Consider the following 20,000-nt stretch of genomic DNA (forward strand, 5'->3'; position numbering starts at 1 on the left):
CCACAACCCCCACCCCCTCCCACAACCCCCCCCCCCCGCCCACTCGTCCATTTCCCCACCCTTAAGACAGACACAGCAAGGTCGTGTTGTTTACACCTGAAACACTACACATGTACAAACAATTTTCAGCCAAGAGCCCTGCATCAGCCAGCAGTAAACAGATCGGCAGAGAGAGAGAGAGAGAGAGAGAGAGAGAGAGAGAGAGAGAGAGAGAGAGAGAGAGAGAGAGAGAGAGAGAGAGAGAGAGAGAGACTGGTGAAGATGTGGAAGAGGAATAACAGGAACGTGATAACGATGGAACAGATGACACCCAACAGGACGGCCCGTGTACCACATGGAAGGGGGGTGTGGGAGGGTGGGGTGAGGTGGGGGGGGGCAATATAATGACATAAATGCTCCAGAGGTCATGATAATTAGACGAGTCAAATACGTGATCGATACAGGATGACGCTCACCCCATCTCCGCCCCCCCCCCCCCCGCCCATCATCCCCCCCCCCCCCCCCCCCCCGCCCATCATCCCCCTTCCCCATCTCCCCCCCTTATTACAGTGTGAAAATGTAACAATGGTTAAGTTGTTCTGTAATTCGTCCCAACCATTAACAGCCCATCACTTTTGACCCATTATTGTATATAAAAAAACATTATATATACATTTGAATTTGCATGTGTCACTTTTTTCAATCCAGATCGGAGGCTTATTCATATATATATATATTGGTTATTTTTTTGTATATTCTTATATTCCAATTCACTTACGATCAGACCCAACCACTAGGGGTGGACGGTACAGCGACGGTCTCGCTTCATGCAGGTCGGTGTTCGATTACCGAGCGTCCACAAATTATTGGGGCACCATTCCTTTCCCTCCGCCCCATCCCAAACCCTTATGCTGACCCCCTTCCCAGTGCTATATAGTCGCATTCTCCTGATATTTCCATTCATTTCACAAAGATCAGGGAAATAAGGAAATCATTTGAAACGTGTAGTCATTTCTCTGTCTCTCTCTCTGTCTCTGTCTCTCTCTGTCTTTCTCTCTCTCTGTCTTTCTCTCTCTGTCTTTCTCTCTCTGTCTTTCTCTCTCTCTGTCTTTCTCTCTCTCTGTCTCTCTCTCTCTCTGTCTTTCTCTCTCTCTGTCTCTCTCTCTGTCTCTCTCTCTGTCTCTCTCTCTGTCTCTCTCTCTGTCTCTCTCTGTCTCTCTCTGTCTCTCTCTTCCTCTCTCTCTCTCTCTGTCTCTCTTCCTCTCTCTCTCTCTCTCTCTCTCTCTCTCTCTCTCTCTCTCTCTCTCTCTTCCTCTCTCTCTCTCTCTCTCTCTCTCTCTCTCTCTCTCTCTCTCTCTCTCTCTCTCTCTCTCTCTCTCTCTCTGTCTCTCTTCCTCTCTCTCTCTCTCTCTCTCTGTCTCTCTTCCTCTCTCTCTCTCTCTCTCTGTCTCTCTCTCTGTCTCTCTTCCTCCCTCTCTCTCTCTCTCTCTCTCTCTCTCTCTCTCTCTCTCTCTCTCTCTCTCTCTCTCTCTCTCTCAGGGCCATCAGCTTCCCCTCAACGGCCAATTTCTATTTAGTGTAAACACAGGCAGGATGGCTGTGGATAGGGATATCGTATTGTCCATTAGGACCATAAACAAACGATCACTTGCCCCCCTCCTCCCCTTCCCCTCACCACCCCCTACATCTCCCCTCACCCCCTCCCTCTCCCATGGCCCACCCTGTCACTCCCACTTAAAGCTAGCAAGCCGACACCCACAGTCGCCGCTAAATTGAAGATCGTCTTGAGAGGGATATTTTTTGTGGGCTTAGAGAATTTTATTTGAGTTCCCCCACTCATTTGTACGCGGGGCGCTGAGTGCTTTATTTAGTCGGTTCAGTCTACTTTCAAGGGTGTAATTTTTATTAACTAGAAATATAAAAAAGTAACTAGATCATAACTATGCAGGCGATGAGTCACAATAACGTGGCTGAAGTATGTTGACCAGACCACACACTAGAAATTGAAGGAACGACGACGTTTCGGTCCGTCCTGGACCATTCTCAAGTCGATTGTGAATGGTCCAGGACGGACCGAAACGTCGTCGTTCCTTCAATTTCTAGTGTGTGGTCTGGTCAACATAGATCATAACTAGATTTATGATCTAGTTATGATCTAGTGATGGTGCTACATCGACTTCCCGGTTTGGTGCCTTCTATTGATAATTACTTGGTTAGATTTAGTGATTTGAGGTTTGTTGTGGTTGGTAAATGTTTGGGCTTTTCGTTACGTCAGAGTGAGAGAGGGAGATAGGGAGGGAGGGAAGAGGCAAGTGAGGGAAGAGGGAGAGAGAGACACCAGGAAGGCACTGAGTTATAATTAGGAAGATGACACGAAGTCGTCCAAGTAATGGTAGTTACGGGTGTCGCCCTTAACAGCAGGAAGCGGCTGAGACGCACCTTCAGAGCGTGACACGCTCATCATCACACATAAACAAGCTCTTGTTTACAACTCACTAACGTAAACAACCGTAAATTTATTATGAAATAAAACATTATACCAGGCACCTGATGTAGGTATCAAGAATACCTGTCATGTTGTTTCAGTCTTAACAAGCAGTCTAACTGCCTCTCAAGCAGCCAATTAGCGAGTAAGGAGGCTACCTGAGGACTATGGAAGGAGGTTATATTGAGATGATTTCGGGGCTTAGGCTACCTGAGGACTATGGAAGGAGGTTATATTGAGATGATTTCGGGGCTTGGCATCCCCGCGGCCCAGTTCTCGCCCAGGCCTCCTTTTTTTGTTACACACTCCCAGGAAGCAGCCAGTTGAAGCTATCTAACTCCCAGGTACCCATTTACTGCTAGGTGAACAAGAGCATCAGGTTGATAGAAGCTCTGCCCATTTGTTTCCGCCTCCACCGGGGACCGAACCCGAAACCTCAGGATTACGAATTCCGAGTGCTGTCCACTCAGCCGTCATGCCCCTCACGAGAGGGAAGTGTGATTAGACATTTTGGTTTTACAAGGTAGTTAACTCCATCAAAATATTAAATATTTTGCTCAATTAATGATTAATCAACCAATTACTCCATGGGATAACTGGGATCTCTCAGTTGATTTCTTAACTGCACCCAAGACAGATAGTGTACACTCTACATTATTACAACAGTTAAGACTGTGCAGCATCACTGAGAGTACTCAGGGTATGGGTAACGATGTGTATCAGTGCTATACCGACGGCTCTGTAGAAGAAGGTGGACCGGATGTGCTTGTAATATATTTAAATAGTCATCTCTCGTCCATACAACAGTGAAGTGGGTCAGTGACTGGGTCAGTGACTGGGTCAGTGACTGGGTCAGTGACTGGGTCAGTGACTGGGTCAGTGACTGGGTCAGTGACTGGGTCAGTGACTGGGTCAGTGACTGGGTCAGTGACTGGGCCAGTGACTGGGTCAGTGACTGGGTCAGTGACTGGGTCAGTGACTGGGTCAGTGACTGGGTCAGTGACTGGGCCAGTGACTGGGTCAGTGACTGGGTCAGTGACTGGGTCAGTGACTGGGTCAGTGACTGGGTCAGTGACTGGGTCAGTGACTGGGTCAGTGACTGGGTCAGTGACTGGGTCAGTGACTGGGTCAGTGACTGGGTCAGTGACTGGGTCAGTGACTGGGCCAGTGACTGGGCCAGTGACTGGGTCAGTGACTGGGTCAGTGACTGGGCCAGTGACTGGGTCAGTGACTGGGCCAGTGACTGGGCCAGTGACTGGGTCAGTGACTGGGTCAGTGACTGGGTCAGTGACTGGGCCAGTGACTGGGCCAGTGACTGAGTCAGTGACTGGGCCAGTGACTGGGTCAGTGACTGGGTCAGTGACTGGGTCAGTGACTGGGTCAGTGACTGGGTCAGTGACTGGGTCAGTGACTGGGCCAGTGACTGGGCCAGTGACTGGGTCAGTGACTGGGCCAGTGACTGGGCCAGTGACTGGGTCAGTGACTGGGTCAGTGACTGGGTCAGTGACTGGGTCAGTGACTGGGCCAGTGACTGGGCCAGTGACTGGGTCAGTGACTGGGTCAGTGACTGGGCCAGTGACTGGGTCAGTGACTGGGCCAGTGACTGGGTCAGTGACTGGGTCAGTGACTGGGCCAGTGACTGGGCCAGTGACTGGGCCAGTGACTGGGTCAGTGACTGGGCCAGTGACTGGGTCAGTGACTGGGTCAGTGACTGGGTCAGTGACTGGGTCAGTGACTGGGTCAGTGACTGGGTCAGTTACTGGGTCAGTGACTGGGACAGTGACTGGGCCAGTACGACTCAGACCCAACTTGCAGCCATATACCTTGCCACTGAATTGTTCAAAATGACAAAGGCAGTGGACTTATATACTGTGACTCGCAGAGTGCACTCCTGGCATTGAACGCACATAGTACTAACACCCAGAACATTGTCAACTGATATTCAAATAAATGTTTTAGCTGCTAAAGAGCACAGATTTGACATTAAATTCTTTTAGATAACATTACATATTGGCATTTCAAAGCATGATGCTGTTGATATGCTTGCAAAAACAGCCTGCAATAGACAGCTAACTAGTCATGAAGTCAGATTATTGAAATCCTCTATCCCTCAGTTGACCAGACCACACACTAGAAAGTGAAGGGACGACGACGTTTCGGTCCGTCCTGGACCATTCTCAAGTCGAGTCGATACTCATCGCCTCTATCCATTGATATGCAGGCGATGAGTCACAATAACGTGGCTGAAGTATGTTGACCAGACCACACACTAGAAGTTGAAGGGACGACGACGTTTCGGTCCGTCCTGGACCATTCTCAAGTCGATTGTCAACTTGACTTGAGAATAGTCAACACAATCGACACAATCGACTTGAGAATGGTCCAGGAAAGACCGAAACGTCGTCGTCCCTTCAACTTCTAGTGTGTGGTCTGGTCAATATCCATTGATATATTTACCATCCAGCTATTCAACAATCCACCTATCCAGTCAATCATCCATCCCTCCATCTAACAGTCTGCATAGCCAATTCAGCTATCTCTACTGTCAGTCAACCATCTAGTCGACTATCTGTAAATGAAGTTCAACTATCCCTACATACACTCAACCATCCATCTATCCACTCAATCACTCATCCATCCAGCTAACCTGAGCGTAAGTTGGCACTTTCCCTCATCTCTAAGGGTCCTTCGTCTGAGCCAATCGTATGTCCTCGCAGGAAGCTGATGCCACAGGCTTTGTTTACACTTCGTGGCACCCCAGTGCCACGACACGGGGTGCCAGGAGGCCGTCGAGGTGCCTGAAGGTGTGCCATTAGAGGAAGCGACAGTAGAGGGAGAGAGAAAGAGAGAGAGAGAGGGAGAGAGGGAGAGAGAGAGAGAGAGAGAGAGGGAGAGAGAGAGAGAGAGAGAGAGAGAGAGAGAGAGAGAGAGAGAGAGAGAGAGAGAGAGAGAGAGAGAGAGAGAGAGAGAGTACTAGGAAATGAAGTGTAAGTGCCAATAGGAGAAAGAGGAGTGTCACTAGAGGAACATAGTGCCAATAGAGGCCAAGGAAGAAGTGAGGGGGTGTGTGTTCAATCCTTTATATAAATCAGGAACTGGGGCATCAAAATCATCAGCGGCATATGCGAAGCTGGCAAATATAAGAACTGCCTTTTAAAAACTTGTGCAAGGAATCATTCAGAACCTTGTATATGTCACGTACGTCAGACCAATCCTGGAGTATGCGGCTCCAGGGTGGAGTTAAAATGTATTAACACAAGTCGGTGTTAGAAAAAAGTATTGCGTGTGCTAGTAGGTAAACTCAGGCATAAGCAGTGAGTAATTCCGGTTCAAGTCATATTCCTTAGTGATGTATATTTTGAAGACGATTGAAGCTATCTTTCACCACCGCCCACGGGATGGGTGTGGGGTCCACCACCGCCCACGGGATGGGTGTGGGGTCCACCACCGCCCACGGGATGGGTATGGGGTCCACCACCGCCCACGGGATGGGTATGGGGTCCACCACCGCCCACGGGATGGGTATGGGGTCCACCACCACCCACGGGATGGGTATAGGGTCCACCACCGCCCACGGGATGGGTATGGGGTCCACCACCGCCCACGGGATGGGTATGGGGTCCACCACCGCCCACGAGATGGGTATGGGGTCCACCACCGCCCACGGGATGGGTATGGGGTCCACCACCGCCCACGGGATGGGTATGGGGTCCACCACCGCCCACGGGATGGGTATGGGGTCCACCACCGCCCACGGAATGGGTATGGGGTCCACCACCGCCCACGAGATGGGTATGGGGTCCACCACCGCCCACGGGATGGGTATGGGGTCCACCACCGCCCACGGGATGGGTATGGGGTCCACCACCGCCCACGGAATGGGTATGGGGTCCACCACCGACCACAGGATGGGTATGGGGTGCATAATAAATATACAAAAAAAAAAAAACTTACTCCAAGATGAGACGACTCCCTTTCTGACGGACTTTCATGTGATTCTTTTAATTCTCTTTCTCCCTTTTCTGTTTATCCTCTTCCTTCGCTTCTTATTCGTCTTCTACTTTATTTCTTGCAGTTTCACCTCCCTTCTCCATATCCTCTTTTAGCCTTTTGTTCATTCTGTTCGCTTCCCCTTGTCGCCTGTCACCCTCTTTACTCATTATTCCCCCTTTTTCTCTCGTGCTTTGCCATCACCAATCATAATATATCCCCTCTCCTTGTTGTCTGTCTCTCTCTTCTCCCCTCGAAGCTTTTATCCCTTTTGTATTCTGTATTCCCACTCGTCTTCTGCCCCTTCTTGTCTCGTGCCTTTCCCCTTGTTTCTTATGTCCTCTTGACGTCTTAGCCAGGTTGGCCCTATTTCCCCCCCCCCTTTCACCCCCCTTTTTCCTCCCTTTTTCCCCTTGTGCGGTCGTAGTAAAGTGATCCAGTGTTGGCCTTGTGTCTAAACATTGTCACTGCCGAGGGGGTGAGACGTGTGGCGAGGGGACATCAGGGGGTTGAGGGGACACTAGGGGGTTGAGGGGGACGCCAGGGGGTTTGAGGGGACACTAGGGGGGTTGAGGGGACACAAGGCGGACTCGAGGGGTTGGGGTCGATGAGGGGTCGAGTACAAGTACTTGGCCGCGACGGCAAAACACTGGAAAGAGGTTTCAAAACACTTAGAAAGGGGCTTTCAGTATTTGTAGATAAGTGTCATTGTTATACATGATTGAGAGTTGGTGCCCAGGAGCTGAAGCTCTTTCCTAGCAGCTATGAGAGAGTGGATTTATACAAACATACAGTACCAGGTGAATAGGGAAACAATCAATGCAGGTCCTATACAGTATTCAAGAAATTGGACAAGAAATACCTCCCTGGCCAGAGGCCAGCAGCACTAACCTAACCTAACCTACAGGGCACTAGACAAAAGTAATCATTAAGCGATTAGTAAGTCATTTACATCAATGAACCCAAACGTAAATGAACCTGAAAGTACTCCAACACAAGTAATTATCTAACCACTCGCAAATAATTATCTAACCACTCTCAAATAATTATCTAGCCACTCCCACACATGTAATTATCCAGCCTTTGCTGGAACCTTTCCAGTGAGTGATCTTACATGAAGAAAATTTATTTTTAACAAACGTCACCAATTTGCAACCCTATTTATATAAACAGATGTTTACCTGTTTTCTGAATCTATATTATCTAATTTAAATCCATTATTTCTCATTCTAACTTGAGTTTATATATATTTTTTTATAACTCTATTGCTTTCTTTTTTCTTATTATGTATATGTATTCTACAGTTCACTTTCTCATCTTGCTCTACGACGCTCTATTGAGTGTAGAGATAGAGTTTGGGACTGTCTTAAGGAAATTTTCTGAGGTATACAGTGACCTTCATTAATGTGACCAAGACTTATTGTATGATACAGCGTGATGGTGGGGGGGGGGGGGGGTTACAGGTAGGGGTGTCGGAGGTGGGAGGGGTTTCAAAGGCTTCCGTACCCACCACAGGGGTTTCAAAGGCTTCCTTACCCACTACAGAGGGGTTTCAAAGGCTTCCTTACCCACTACAGGGGTTTCAAAGGCTTCCTTACCCACTACAGGGGTTTCAAAGGCTTCCTTACCCACTACAGGGGTTTCAAAGGCTTCCTTACCCACTACAGGGGTTTCAAAGGCTTCCTTACCCACTACAGGGGTTTCAAAGGCTTCCTTACCCACTACAGGGGTTTCAAAGGCTTCCTTACCCACTACAGAGGGGTTTCAAAGGCTTCCTTACCCACCACAGGGGTTTCAAAGGCTGCCTTACCTACCACAGGGGGTTTCAAAGGTTTCCTTACCCACCACCAAGGGAGGTTACCCTTACCTCCCCCAGCACTCAGAGGAAGAAACTCGACGCTACAACCCTGCTAGCTCCTGTAAACAGTTAGGGACCCTAACTATATATAGGCCGCGTCGGCTCTCTTCTGTTCGAGTCGGAGCTACTGAAGCCTTGTACAGGACTCGGGACTAGTATACAAGACTCTACAGGACTTTGGGCTACTATATATCACTCTACAGGACTCTGGGGCTACTATATATCACTCTACAGGACTCTGGGCTACTATATAACACTCTACAGGACTCTGGGCTACTATATATCACTCTACAGGACTCTGGGCTACTATATATCACTCTACAGGACTCTGGGCTACTATATAACACTCTACAGGACTCTGGGCTACTATATATCACTCTACAGGACTCTGGGCTACTATATAACACTCTACAGGACTCTGGGCTACTATATAACACTCTACAGGACTCTGGGCTACTATATAACACTCTACAGGACTCTGGGCTACTATATATCACTCTACAGGACTCTGGGCTACTATATAACACTCTACAGGACTCTGGGCTACTATATATCACTCTACAGGACTCTGGGCTACTATATATCACTCTACAGGACTCTGGGCTACTATATAACACTCTACAGGACTCTGGGCTACTATATATCACTCTACAGGACTCTGGGCTACTATATAACACTCTACAGGACTCTGGGCTACTATATATCACTCTACAGGACTCTGGGCTACTATATAACACTCTACAGGACTCTGGGCTACTATATAACACTCTACAGGACTCTGGGCTACTATATAACACTCTACAGGACTCTGGGCTACTATATAACACTCTACAGGACTCTGGGCTACTATATAACACTCTACAGGACTCTGGGCTACTATATAACACTCTACAGGACTCTGGGCTACTATATAACACTCTACAGGACTTGGGGCTACCTCTGTACTCTTCTTGACTCGAGACAACCACATGCCTCCACATCTAGAGGAAGTCCTCATGTGGAAGACTTACTTATGAACCATGAGGAATGAACAGGAATGATTTTTACATGAATGATTAGTATGCAAATGAGGGCGGACCTGGCTGCTATTGAATGCCCCTTGCAACACGCTTGTATTTTTAGGCAAACTCTTTGTGACAAGGCGTGTCTTGTTCACCACACTTGGGAGCTATAAGTCGTTTGTGTACGTAGCGAAGGGTGCTTGAATGTAGCGAAGGGTGCTTGAATGTAGCGAAGGGTGCTTGAATGTAGCGAAGGGTGCTTGAAGGTAGCGAAGGGTGCTTGCGAGGTAGCGAAGGGTGCTTGAAGGTAGCGAAGGGTGCTTGCGAGGTAGCGAAGGGTGCTTGCGAGGTAGTGAAGGGTGCTTGAAGGTAGCGAACTGTGCTTGTATGTAGCGAAGGGTGCTTGAATGTAGCGAAGGGTGCTTGAATGTAGCGAAGGGTGCTTGAGTGTAGCGAAGGGTGCTTGTATGTAGTGAAGGGTGCTTGTATGTAGCGAAGGGTGCTTGAATGTAGCGAAGGGTGCTTGAAGGTAGCGAACTGTGCTTGTATGTAGCGAAGGGTGGTTGTATGTAGCGAAGGGTGCTTGAATGTAGCGAAGGGTGCTTGTATGTAGCGAAAGGTGCTTGAATGTAGCGAAGGGTGCTTGAATGTAGCGAAGGGTGCTTGAATGTAGCGAAGGGTACTTGAATGTAGCGAAGGGTGCTTGAATGTAGCGAAGGGTGCTTGAAGGTAGCGAAGGGTGCTTGAAGGTAGCGAAGGGTGCTTGAATGTAGCGAAGGGTGCTTGAATGTAGCGAAGGGTGCTTGAATGTAGCGAAGGGTGCTTGAATGTAGCGAAGGGTGCTTGAATGTAGCGAAGGGTGCTTGAAGGTAGCGAAGGGTGCTTGAAGGTAGCGAAGGGTGCTTGAAGGTAGCGAAGGGTGCTTGAAGGTAGCGAAGGGTGCTTGAAGGTAGCGAAGGGTGCTTGCGAGGTACTGGAACTGACGTCCAGTACCAAAAACTGACATTTTGGTTGATTTTCTTTGCTTTAAAATCAATACCATTCTCGTAGTTTCTTTACGATACTCTTCTTATATGTTTTATGCATTCGCTCCTAGCTTTGTTGCAGCTATTCCCGTTTTCTTCTGTCCTTCGACCAATGTATTTCGTCTACTGCTTCTTGTTTTGACCTCTTTACTCTGTTAAACAATGGGTTAGTCTCGGCTATTATTTTTTACCCGTTATTGTTGGTATGCAACATTTTCCTCTTATCTCCATTTGACTTGAACCATCATTTCTTATACTGTCGCTGCTCTAAGGTTTTCCTTGAAGTCCACTACGGGCTCACCATAGCCCGTGCTACTTGCCCCGCTCCTGTGCCAGGTAAGTCCACTACGGGCTCACCATAGCCCGTGCTACTTGCCCCGCTCCTGTGCCAGGTAAGTCCACTACGGGCTCACCATAGCCCGTGCTACTTGCCCCGCTCCTGTGCCAGGTAAGTCCTCTACGGTCTCCATAGCCCGTGCTACTTGCCCCGCTCCTGTGCCAGGTAAGTCCACTACGGGCTCACCATAGCCCGTGCTACTTGCCCCGCTCCTGTGCCAGGTAAGTCCTCTACGGTCTCCATAGCCCGTGCTACTTGGCACTTTTGTTCCTCCTCTTCTGTGTCATCCGTCACGTGTTGACACAGGAGAAATGTCAAGAAATTCCTGTCTATAACTTCTACTAGTTTTCTTCCCCACGTCCCTTCCCCACCTTGGGGATTCCTTGATTCTTGCCAGTCAAGCTCTCGGGGGATTTAGGCGTTCTAGCCTAATTATGTTTGTTTGGGGTTAAGCTTCTGCTCTTTCAACTGTCAGTCAACTGGTATAGAGGTTTCTGAGCCTATTGGGCTCTATTATATCCATATTTCAAACTATGTATGGAGTCTGCATGCACCACATCACTTTCTGAGGCATTCCAGCTTCTTCATGTGTGTATTTATGTATGTATATGTATGTATTGTATGTGTGGGTGTGCGCGTGTATTTACTATTACCCAGCGGGTTTTCTTCCTATTGGGGAGTGTTGTACATGCTGCTATGGCGGTGTGTCCACTCACAAGATGAGTGGCGCTGCCCAATACTGTCACTATGGCGGTGTGTCCACTCACAAGATGAGTGGCGCTGCCCAATACTGTCACTATGGCGGTGTGTCCACTCACAGGATGAGTGGCGCTGCCCAATACTGTCACTATGGCGGTGTGTCCACTCACAAGATGAGTGGCGCTGCCCAATACTGTCACTATGGCGGTATGTCCACTCACAGGATGAGTGGCGCTGCCCAATACTGTCACTATGGCGGTGTGTCCACTCACAGGATGAGTGGCGCTGCCCAATACTGTCACTATGGCGGTGTGTCCACTCACAAGATGAGTGACGCTGCCCAATACTGTCACTATGGCGGTGTGTCCACTCACAGGATGAGTGGCGCTGCCCAATACTGTCACTATGGCGGTATGTCCACTCACAGGATGAGTGGCGCTGCCCAATACTGTCACTATGGCGGTGTGTCCACTCACAAGATGAGTGGCGCTGCCCAATAAACTCGCCCCTCGGGGCAAAATTTAAAATTTAATTTACTATTTACAATTTGTGTCTGCAGGATCGAGCTATTTAGCTCTTGGACCCCGCCTTTCAACGTGCGTGTGTGGGGCTGCTCCATTAGAACCAGGGTCTCTCTCAAGACACTAACTACTACTTCCCCTTCAAGGACAAACAAACAAGGAAGGTGACCTCGAACGACGGTACCGATGAAGGTCCTTGAGGGAGGAGGAGTACGGGCGGGTGCGAGTAGGGTCCAATACCCTAAGAAAGGTAAATATATATATATATATGCATAACCCCCTGTACGCCATCCCTACTCTATAGACAAACCCAAACCCACCACCCCCCAACCTAACCTGACTGAATCATGTCTAACGAAAATGAAATAGGTTTGAGATCCTACAGGCTGTAGGGTCCGAGGCTGTGGGGTCCGAGGCTGTGGGGTCCGAGGCTGTGGGGTCCGAGGCTGTGGGGGTCCGAGTCTGTGGGGTCCGAGTCTGTGGGGTCGTTGACTGTGGGGTCGTCGACTGTGGGGTCCTCGACTGTGGGGTCCAACTCGTTGTGGGGTCCTCTACTATGCTGAAGAACTCGGCCTATGTTATGGACACTGATCTCTGTCAATCACCTCGATCGGTTTTAGCAACAGTAATTGGATGATAAAATGTTCAGTTTTCAAAATATAACGTTCAGTTCCACAAGCTCTCATGTAACTACCCTGTTCCACTGTATTCCGTTTATAATTCATAGTTTATAGGCCTACTGTATTTCTGATGAAAAAAACAACAATTAAAATATCCATGAAATTAAACTGAAGGCTGTTGTTCAGACTGTTATGACATTATGTTCAACCAAGAGTGACGCTGCCCAATATACTTGGCCTTAGGTGCAAAATTGAACAAATATCTATATGGAAATGTCTGTTTTAGGTTGAAGGTCAGTCGTTTAGGGCTAGTCTCACTCAATTTTTAACAGATTTGCTGTCTGGTACTTATCCAACATGGTCGAGTTGGGGTTGGCATAAATGACATGAGTACCCCTTGACACGGCGCCAATGAGACCCCCAGGACGAAATTCAGAAGATATCGTATACCCTGATTATGGTGGGATATTGTGCCGTGTATCACGCCACAAATGCTTAGCTTGAATAAACATTTGTTTAAACATTTAAACAAATGTTTAGCTTGAGATTCGAGCCTGACTATGGGGTGTAGGATGCATGCCCATGACTGATGTCGAGTAAGCTACCCAAGAGGTGGCAGGGGCATGAATAACCCGTAAATGTGGGTTTCACCACCTTCCTATACTTGTAATGCTATCGATAGCAGAATAAGTATGATCCTGGGCCTCGTCCAACTATCCAAGATGACACTTGGGGGGTATAGGTATGTCATAGGCCAGTTGGGGTCGGTCCCAGTGTCACCTTTTAAGAAATATCGGCTCCTTCCAAGACTTAAAATTGTATTGATAGTAGAGTGGGCACAGTACTTGGCTGTTAACCTGGTTAAAATATATATATATATATATATATATATATATATATATATATATATATATATATATATATATATATATATAATATATATACATATATATATATTTATATAATATATATACATATATATATATATTTATATAATATATATACATATATATATATATTTATATAATATATATACATATATATATATTTATATAATATATATATATATATTTATATAATATATATACATATATATATATTTATATAACATATATATATATATATTTATATAATATATATATATATGTATATATATATATATATATATATATATATATATATTATGCATTTTTAAGGTGCCACTGGCCAGCTATCATAGTGCCAGGCTATGAGGTGCCACTAGCCAGACAGCAAACATAGTGCCAGGTTGCTCCGTGCCATTAGCCAGAGGGCGCTAAGTGTCACCGGTGCCGCCACTGTCGACAAGTGCCTCAGGACGGTGCCAAGCCACACCACTTCCCGAATCTTAATTTCACTGTCTTGAGTTGAGTCGAGACTTCAAGGAAGCGCATTCTCCTGCTTAATGTGAGGTGTCAGAGTAGTATAAACCAATCGCGAGGCCCGGGTGGCTCCCGAGAGTGTATAACGCCGCCAATCAGGGTCTTGTAAACAGGCAATCAGTAGTCCCCCCGTCGGGCCGACAGCGGTCACCTCACAGCTTATCACCGGCGACTCAGAAGACGACGTGAAGATGCTGTGGGGTGTGTTTTTATCTCTCTGGTGATCTTCTTCCAGGTAAACGAGTGATGCTGGGAGGGTATTTTAGGAGTCATCTCGGCTGAGATGCTCATCTTAGGCTCTTGCTCAAGAGCACGGCTTAAGGCAGACTCTTTAGGTGTGGTTTTGTTGAGTTTTTAGGAGTGGTTCCTTATGGAATGGTCATGAGAAGGTGAGGTTATTGGGCAGTATCACTCTTTGTGTGAGTGGACATGTTGCTTTAGCTATTGGCTTGTTCAGCCTGTCACTTGTACACTGACGCAGTTGGGTTGTTCATTCTGTCTCTTGTACCCTGATGTAGTTGGGTTGTTCATTCTGTCTCTTGTACCCTGATGTAATTGGGTTGTTCATTCTGTCTCTTGTACCTTGATGTTGTTGGGTTGTTCATCCTGTCTCTTGTACCCTGATGTAGTTGGGTTGTTCATCCTGTCTCTTGTACCCTGATGTTGTTGAGTTGTTCATCCTGTTACTTGTACCCTGACGCAGTTGGGTTGTTCATTCTGTCTCTTGTACCAAGTCTGACTTGAGATGGACTGTTCCAACGCTTAAGAAAAGTAAGATAACGAGCCGTTATACCATTCTCCGCGCTGCGAAATAATTAGTCTGGCTAGTTTAGTGATTGGGGATTCGCCCTAATCACTGATCAGTCCAAAGCGGCTTCTTGAGCAGTGATTAGCTGCTCATTGGCTCATCTCACCAAATCACACCGACTAGCTAATACACTTCATTTACTCTCAGCCAATCTTGCATCTTCCAGTTGATTCAACAGCAGGTCCTCCTCCTTCAAGGTCCTCCTTCAAGGTCGTCCTTCAAGGAGAAGCTGACCCTTCACGGCCGTCAGCACGGGTGCTCAGACTCGGCAGGTGAATGAAGTTACCCTCGAGGCTCTCAGCCCCGCGTGAATGGGACCATGAAGTGGAGGTCCACCTCCAGAAGTCCTCCTCGAGGGCTTTCTTCGAGTTGTCCGGCACACCGGGGAGACCCAACCTGATGTAGACCAGAGGCCCTGCGGCAAACTCCCCCCCCCCCCCATGGGGTGGAGTTTACCCCCGGGATAAGGGGGTGTGGGTGGTTCCCCCATTGCTTAAGGCCGTTCTGGGGCGCCTGACAGCTGGGTGGACAGCACTTCGGATTCGTAGTCCTGAGGTTCCGGGTTCGATCCCCGGTGGAGGCGGTGACAAATGGGCAAAATGTTTCTTTCAGCCTGATGCCCCTAGCAGTAAATAGGTACCTGGAAGTTAGACAGCGGCTACGGGGCTGCTTCCTGGAGGGGTGTGTAACAAAAAGGAGACCTGGTCGAGGACCGGGCCGCGGGGACGCTAAGCCCCGAAATCATCTCAAGGGAAAGGAAGGGAACTATCAGGGGGAAAGCGCCAAGTCATTACGACTATATAGCACTGGGAAGGGGTCAGGATAAGGATTTGGGATGGGACGGAGGGAAGGAAGGAATGGTGCCCAACCACTTGTGGACGGTCGGGGATTGAACGCTGACCTGCATGAAGCGAGACCGTCGCTCTACCATCCATCTCAAGATAACCTCAAAATATACACCTAAGTAGCCTCCTCCTAAGGGGAACTATTATGGGTTTGTTTATTAAAGTGGGCTTCAAAAAAATGCAACATGTAATTCGAGTCGAGTGTTGAATGTGTGGACAATATTCAGCCAGCCATTAAACTGTCAGGCAGTTCACTTCCCGTCATTCAACGCCCTTTAGAGCCAAGAACCTTACCCGCTAGACTAGCCAAGCACCCCCCCCTCTCCCCACTCTCCCTCTCACTCCCCAATCTTTTTTTCCAATCCCTTAGAAACGGACTGGAATGTTGTTGTTGTTGTTATAGATTCAGCTACTCGGAACACGTTCCAAGTTGTACAGGCTATGGTGAGCCCGTAACTTATCATGGCACTGGAGCGGGGCAAGTAGCACGGGCTATGGTGAGCCCGTAGTGGACTTACCTGGCACAAGAACGGTGCGCGGACTGGAAGGCAAAACGATAGAAGTAGACTTCGCAAGCAGTTAATTACACCTGAGAGGTAATTAACACGAGTTAATTACACCTGAGAGGTAATTAACACGAGTTAATTACACCTGAGAGGTAACTAACATTTCAGGGCAGGTAATTACAACATTCTCGTCTTAACAATTTCTCCCCCCCCCCATCCACAGCTCACTAGCTTAATGCACATCCCAAACTTTTTTGCGCTACCGGTATGTGAGCCGTAGCGCAAAAATGGGGCTACAGACTGTACAAAAGGTCTTATTTAAGACCTCGGTGGAGGCTTTCACATTAACAATAACAGTACATCTAACATGCTCACATTATAATAACAATGTCGGTTAGTTCGGATTCGGAGCCGGTCGAACCGAGCGGACAGCACACTGGACTTGTGATCCTGTGGTCCCGGGTTCGATCCCGGGCGCCGGCGAGAAACAATGGGCAGAGTTTCTTTCACCCTATGCCCCTGTTACCTAGCAGTAAAATAGGTACCTGGGTGTTAGTCAGCTGTCACGGGCTGCTTCCTGGGGGTGGAGGCCTGGTAGAGGACCGGGCCGCGGGGGCACTAAAGCCCCGAAATCATCTCAAGATAACCTCAAGATAGTTACAAATAAAAAAATGAATATGCACGGGGTGGGTATGGGGGGCATAATAAAGAAATTGAAAATTGAATGCATTTACATAAATTATTATACTATGGTGCCTCGTCCGGACACAGTACACAAGCATTTACATGCATCGTAAATGTTCCACAGACGATCCAAGGCGCTCCACAGACGATCCAAAGCGCTCCACAGACGATCCAAGGCGCTCCACAGACGATCCAAAGCGCTCCACAGACGATCCAAGGCGCTCCACAGACGATCCAAGGCGCTCCACAGACGATCCAAGGCGCTCCACAAACGATCCAAGGCGCTCCACAGACGATCCAAGGCGCTCCACAGACGATCCAAGGCGCTCCACAGACGATCCAAAGCGCTCCACAGACGATCCAAGGCGCTCCACAGACGATCCAAGGCGCTCCACAGACGATCCAAGGCGCTCCACAAACGATCCAAAACGCTCCACAGACGATCCAAGGCGCTCCACAGAGACGATCCAAGGCGCTCCACAGAGACGATCCAAAGCGCTCCACAGACGATCCAAGGCGCTCCACAGACGATCCAAGGCGCTCCACAGACGATCCAAAGCGCTCCACAGACGATCCAAGGCGCTCCACAGACGATCCAAAGCGCTCCACAGACGATCCAAAGCGCTCCACAGACGATCCAAGGCGCTCCACAGACGATCCAAGGCGCTCCACAGACGATCCAAGGCGCTCCACAGACGATCCAAAGCGCTCCACAGACGATCCAAGGCGCTTCACAGACGATCCAAGGCGCTCCACAGACGATCCAAGGCGCTCCACAGAGACGATCCAAAGCGCTCCACAGACGATCCAAAGCGCTCCACAGACGATCCAAAGCGCTCCACAGACGATCCAAAGCGCTCCACAGACGATACAAAGCGCTCCACAGACGATCCAAAGCGCTCCACAGACGATCCAAAACGTTCCACAGACGATCCAAAGCGCTCCACACAGACGATACATATGTATCATTGAAGACACGTGCTGGAAAACGGTGAATGTGTCACCACTGTACATAAGAAAATGGAGAGCCTGACACTCGTCTACAGCCTTAAATGACTGACAAACATTCACTTTAAGTTACCTTATAATAATAAAACTAGTTAAACACGTAAGTGAAGATTAGATATAAAAAAAGCAAGTGCCAACGCGGCTTTAGGGAAAGTCACGGCTAACGAATCTACGAAGAATTTCGTTAGTTTCACGACCAATTAACGAAAATAAGGCAGGACGGAAAAGGCTGGGCGCATTGCGTATTTTTTTTTTTTTATTATCAAAAGGCCTTTGACACAGCATCACTCTCCCCCCCCCCTCTCTCTCTCTCTCTCTCTCTCTCTCTCTCTCTCTCTCTCTCTCTCTCTCTCTCTCTCTCTCTCTCTCTCTCTCTCTCTCTCTCTCTCTCTCTCTCTGTGTGTCCTTTGCCTTCTATTTTCTCCCCATTGAATCCTCCTCCTTCCCTTCCCTTGCCTCCATTACTACACAGATTTAAGAGACGGGAGGAAGTGGATAAGGGCGCTGATATGGGCAAGGAGATACCTAAGAGACAGGAGTCAGAGTGTCATATAGATGGTATGAGGAATCGGAGTTGGGGACCAACAGCATTTTTCTAAGCTCGATTCTGCAGGGACAATGAGTTGAGAACAAGTAGGTGAGTACACACACACACACACACACACACACACACACACACACACACACACACGAGGCTACGGGAATTAAACCTCACTTCGCTGGAAGACAGAAGAGTTAGGGGGGGCATGATCACCACATTCAAGATTCTCAAGGGAATCGATAGGGTAGATAAAGACAGGCTATTTAACACAAGGGTCACACGAACAAGGGGACACAGGTGGAAACTGAGTGCCCAAATGAGCCACAGAGATATTAGAAAGAACTTTTTTAGTGTCAGAGTGGTTGACAAATGGAATGCATTAGGCAGTAATGTGGTGGAGGCTGACTCCATACGCAGTTTCAAATGTAGATATGATAAGAGCCCAATAGGCTCAGGAACCTGTACACCTGTTGATTGACGATTGAAAGGCGGGATCAGAGAGCTAAAACTCAACCCCCCGCAAGCACATTTAGGCCCGTACACTCATGTTTCACGTCTGCTCGATGTGCAAACTTGCAAACATATAAGAAAGAGAGGCGTATCACCAGCCCTTCAACAAACTACACTATCGCCCTTGTGTCGCCCCTCCACAAGGAACAAGAACTCCGCCTTTCCAACCTCGTCTCAGGCTGATGTAGAGTGCCGCGACTACTTGCGGGGTCCTTGTCGGTTTCACTTTCGGCTGTTTGTCGAGGTAATTACAGCAGACATTCATCACAAGACATCAGGTGGTTGATGACTGGACGCAAACAAGCGGTCTGAAGCCTCACTTAGCTGATAAACAGCAGTCAGTCAATCAGTGCGAACCAAAACATTAAATCTTAGCCCGTAGCCTAACTTTGAAATCTAAGTTCGAGGTGTTTCCAATCACCTTCAAACTTCAACCTTCACTTAATCATAGCGTAAGCTTAGCAGCTTTAGTCGGAATCTTAACTATTGCCATCTTAAGACGAGAATCACATTAGAATCTATCATGAATCGTGTTGTGAAAGAACGATTTATTCAGCTAATATTTAAACCAATAAAATCTACTACTACTACTCTCTCTCTCTCACTACTCTCTTTTTTTTCCTTTCTCTTCTCTCCTACAGCTCAGTTTATCTCTCCTTCTCTAGTCTCCCACTTTCTCTTATGTGCTTGCACGGTATTCGTTATGAGAGAGAGAGAGAGAGAGAGAGAGAGAGAGAGAGAGAGAGAGAGAGAGAGAGAGAGAGAGAGAGAGAGAGAGAGAGATGGAAGAGTGTGGGGAAGGGAGATTCTCTCTCCCTCTCCTCTCTCATATCATCTTTGTTCTTCAGTAAACAATTTCCTTTCCACATTGGGCCTCTTCCTAAACCTGTCCCATTTCTTTTTCACATTTCCGCTAAGAGGCAGCAGCTTCCAATCCCAATCATTATGGACGAAGGGGCGGGAATCCCTCCGGACAGGGAGCGAATCAGTAATAGCGAGAATCCGTCTTGGATACAAATATCCATGGAGATTCGGGATTGGAAACAACAGTTGAGCAGCGGAGTTGAAGAATCTGTGATGAGAGTGATGGACACCGCCTTCACCACTACCTGAGAGAATGTGAACACCTGAGAAACATTAGAATAATAACCCCCACATTAAGGTTGGGAAAATAACATCTGTC

General features: G+C 48.0%; 2 protein-coding genes across 2 annotated transcripts; one reads left to right on the forward strand and one right to left on the reverse strand.

Annotated features, from left to right (window-relative positions):
- Positions 1-3,249: 3,249 nt before the first annotated feature.
- LOC138352949 (tetra-peptide repeat homeobox protein 1-like) lies at positions 3,250-7,682 on the reverse strand. The gene is made up of 2 exons (XM_069305606.1): positions 7,636-7,682; positions 3,250-4,294 (listed from the first exon to the last, which is right to left on the reverse strand). Exons 1-2 carry the CDS (start codon positions 7,680-7,682, stop codon positions 3,250-3,252), a joined length of 1,092 nt encoding a protein of 363 aa, XP_069161707.1.
- Positions 7,683-13,091: 5,409 nt separating this feature from the next.
- LOC138352950 (luc7-like protein 3) lies at positions 13,092-17,730 on the forward strand. The gene is made up of 3 exons (XM_069305607.1): positions 13,092-13,111; positions 14,871-14,995; positions 16,883-17,730. Exons 1-3 carry the CDS (start codon positions 13,092-13,094, stop codon positions 17,728-17,730), a joined length of 993 nt encoding a protein of 330 aa, XP_069161708.1.
- The last annotated feature ends 2,270 nt before the right edge of the window (positions 17,731-20,000 follow it).

The sequence above is a fragment of the Procambarus clarkii genome, chromosome 55, assembly GCF_040958095.1.
Source record: "Procambarus clarkii isolate CNS0578487 chromosome 55, FALCON_Pclarkii_2.0, whole genome shotgun sequence".
Classification (NCBI taxonomy): Eukaryota; Metazoa; Arthropoda; class Malacostraca; order Decapoda; family Cambaridae; genus Procambarus; species Procambarus clarkii.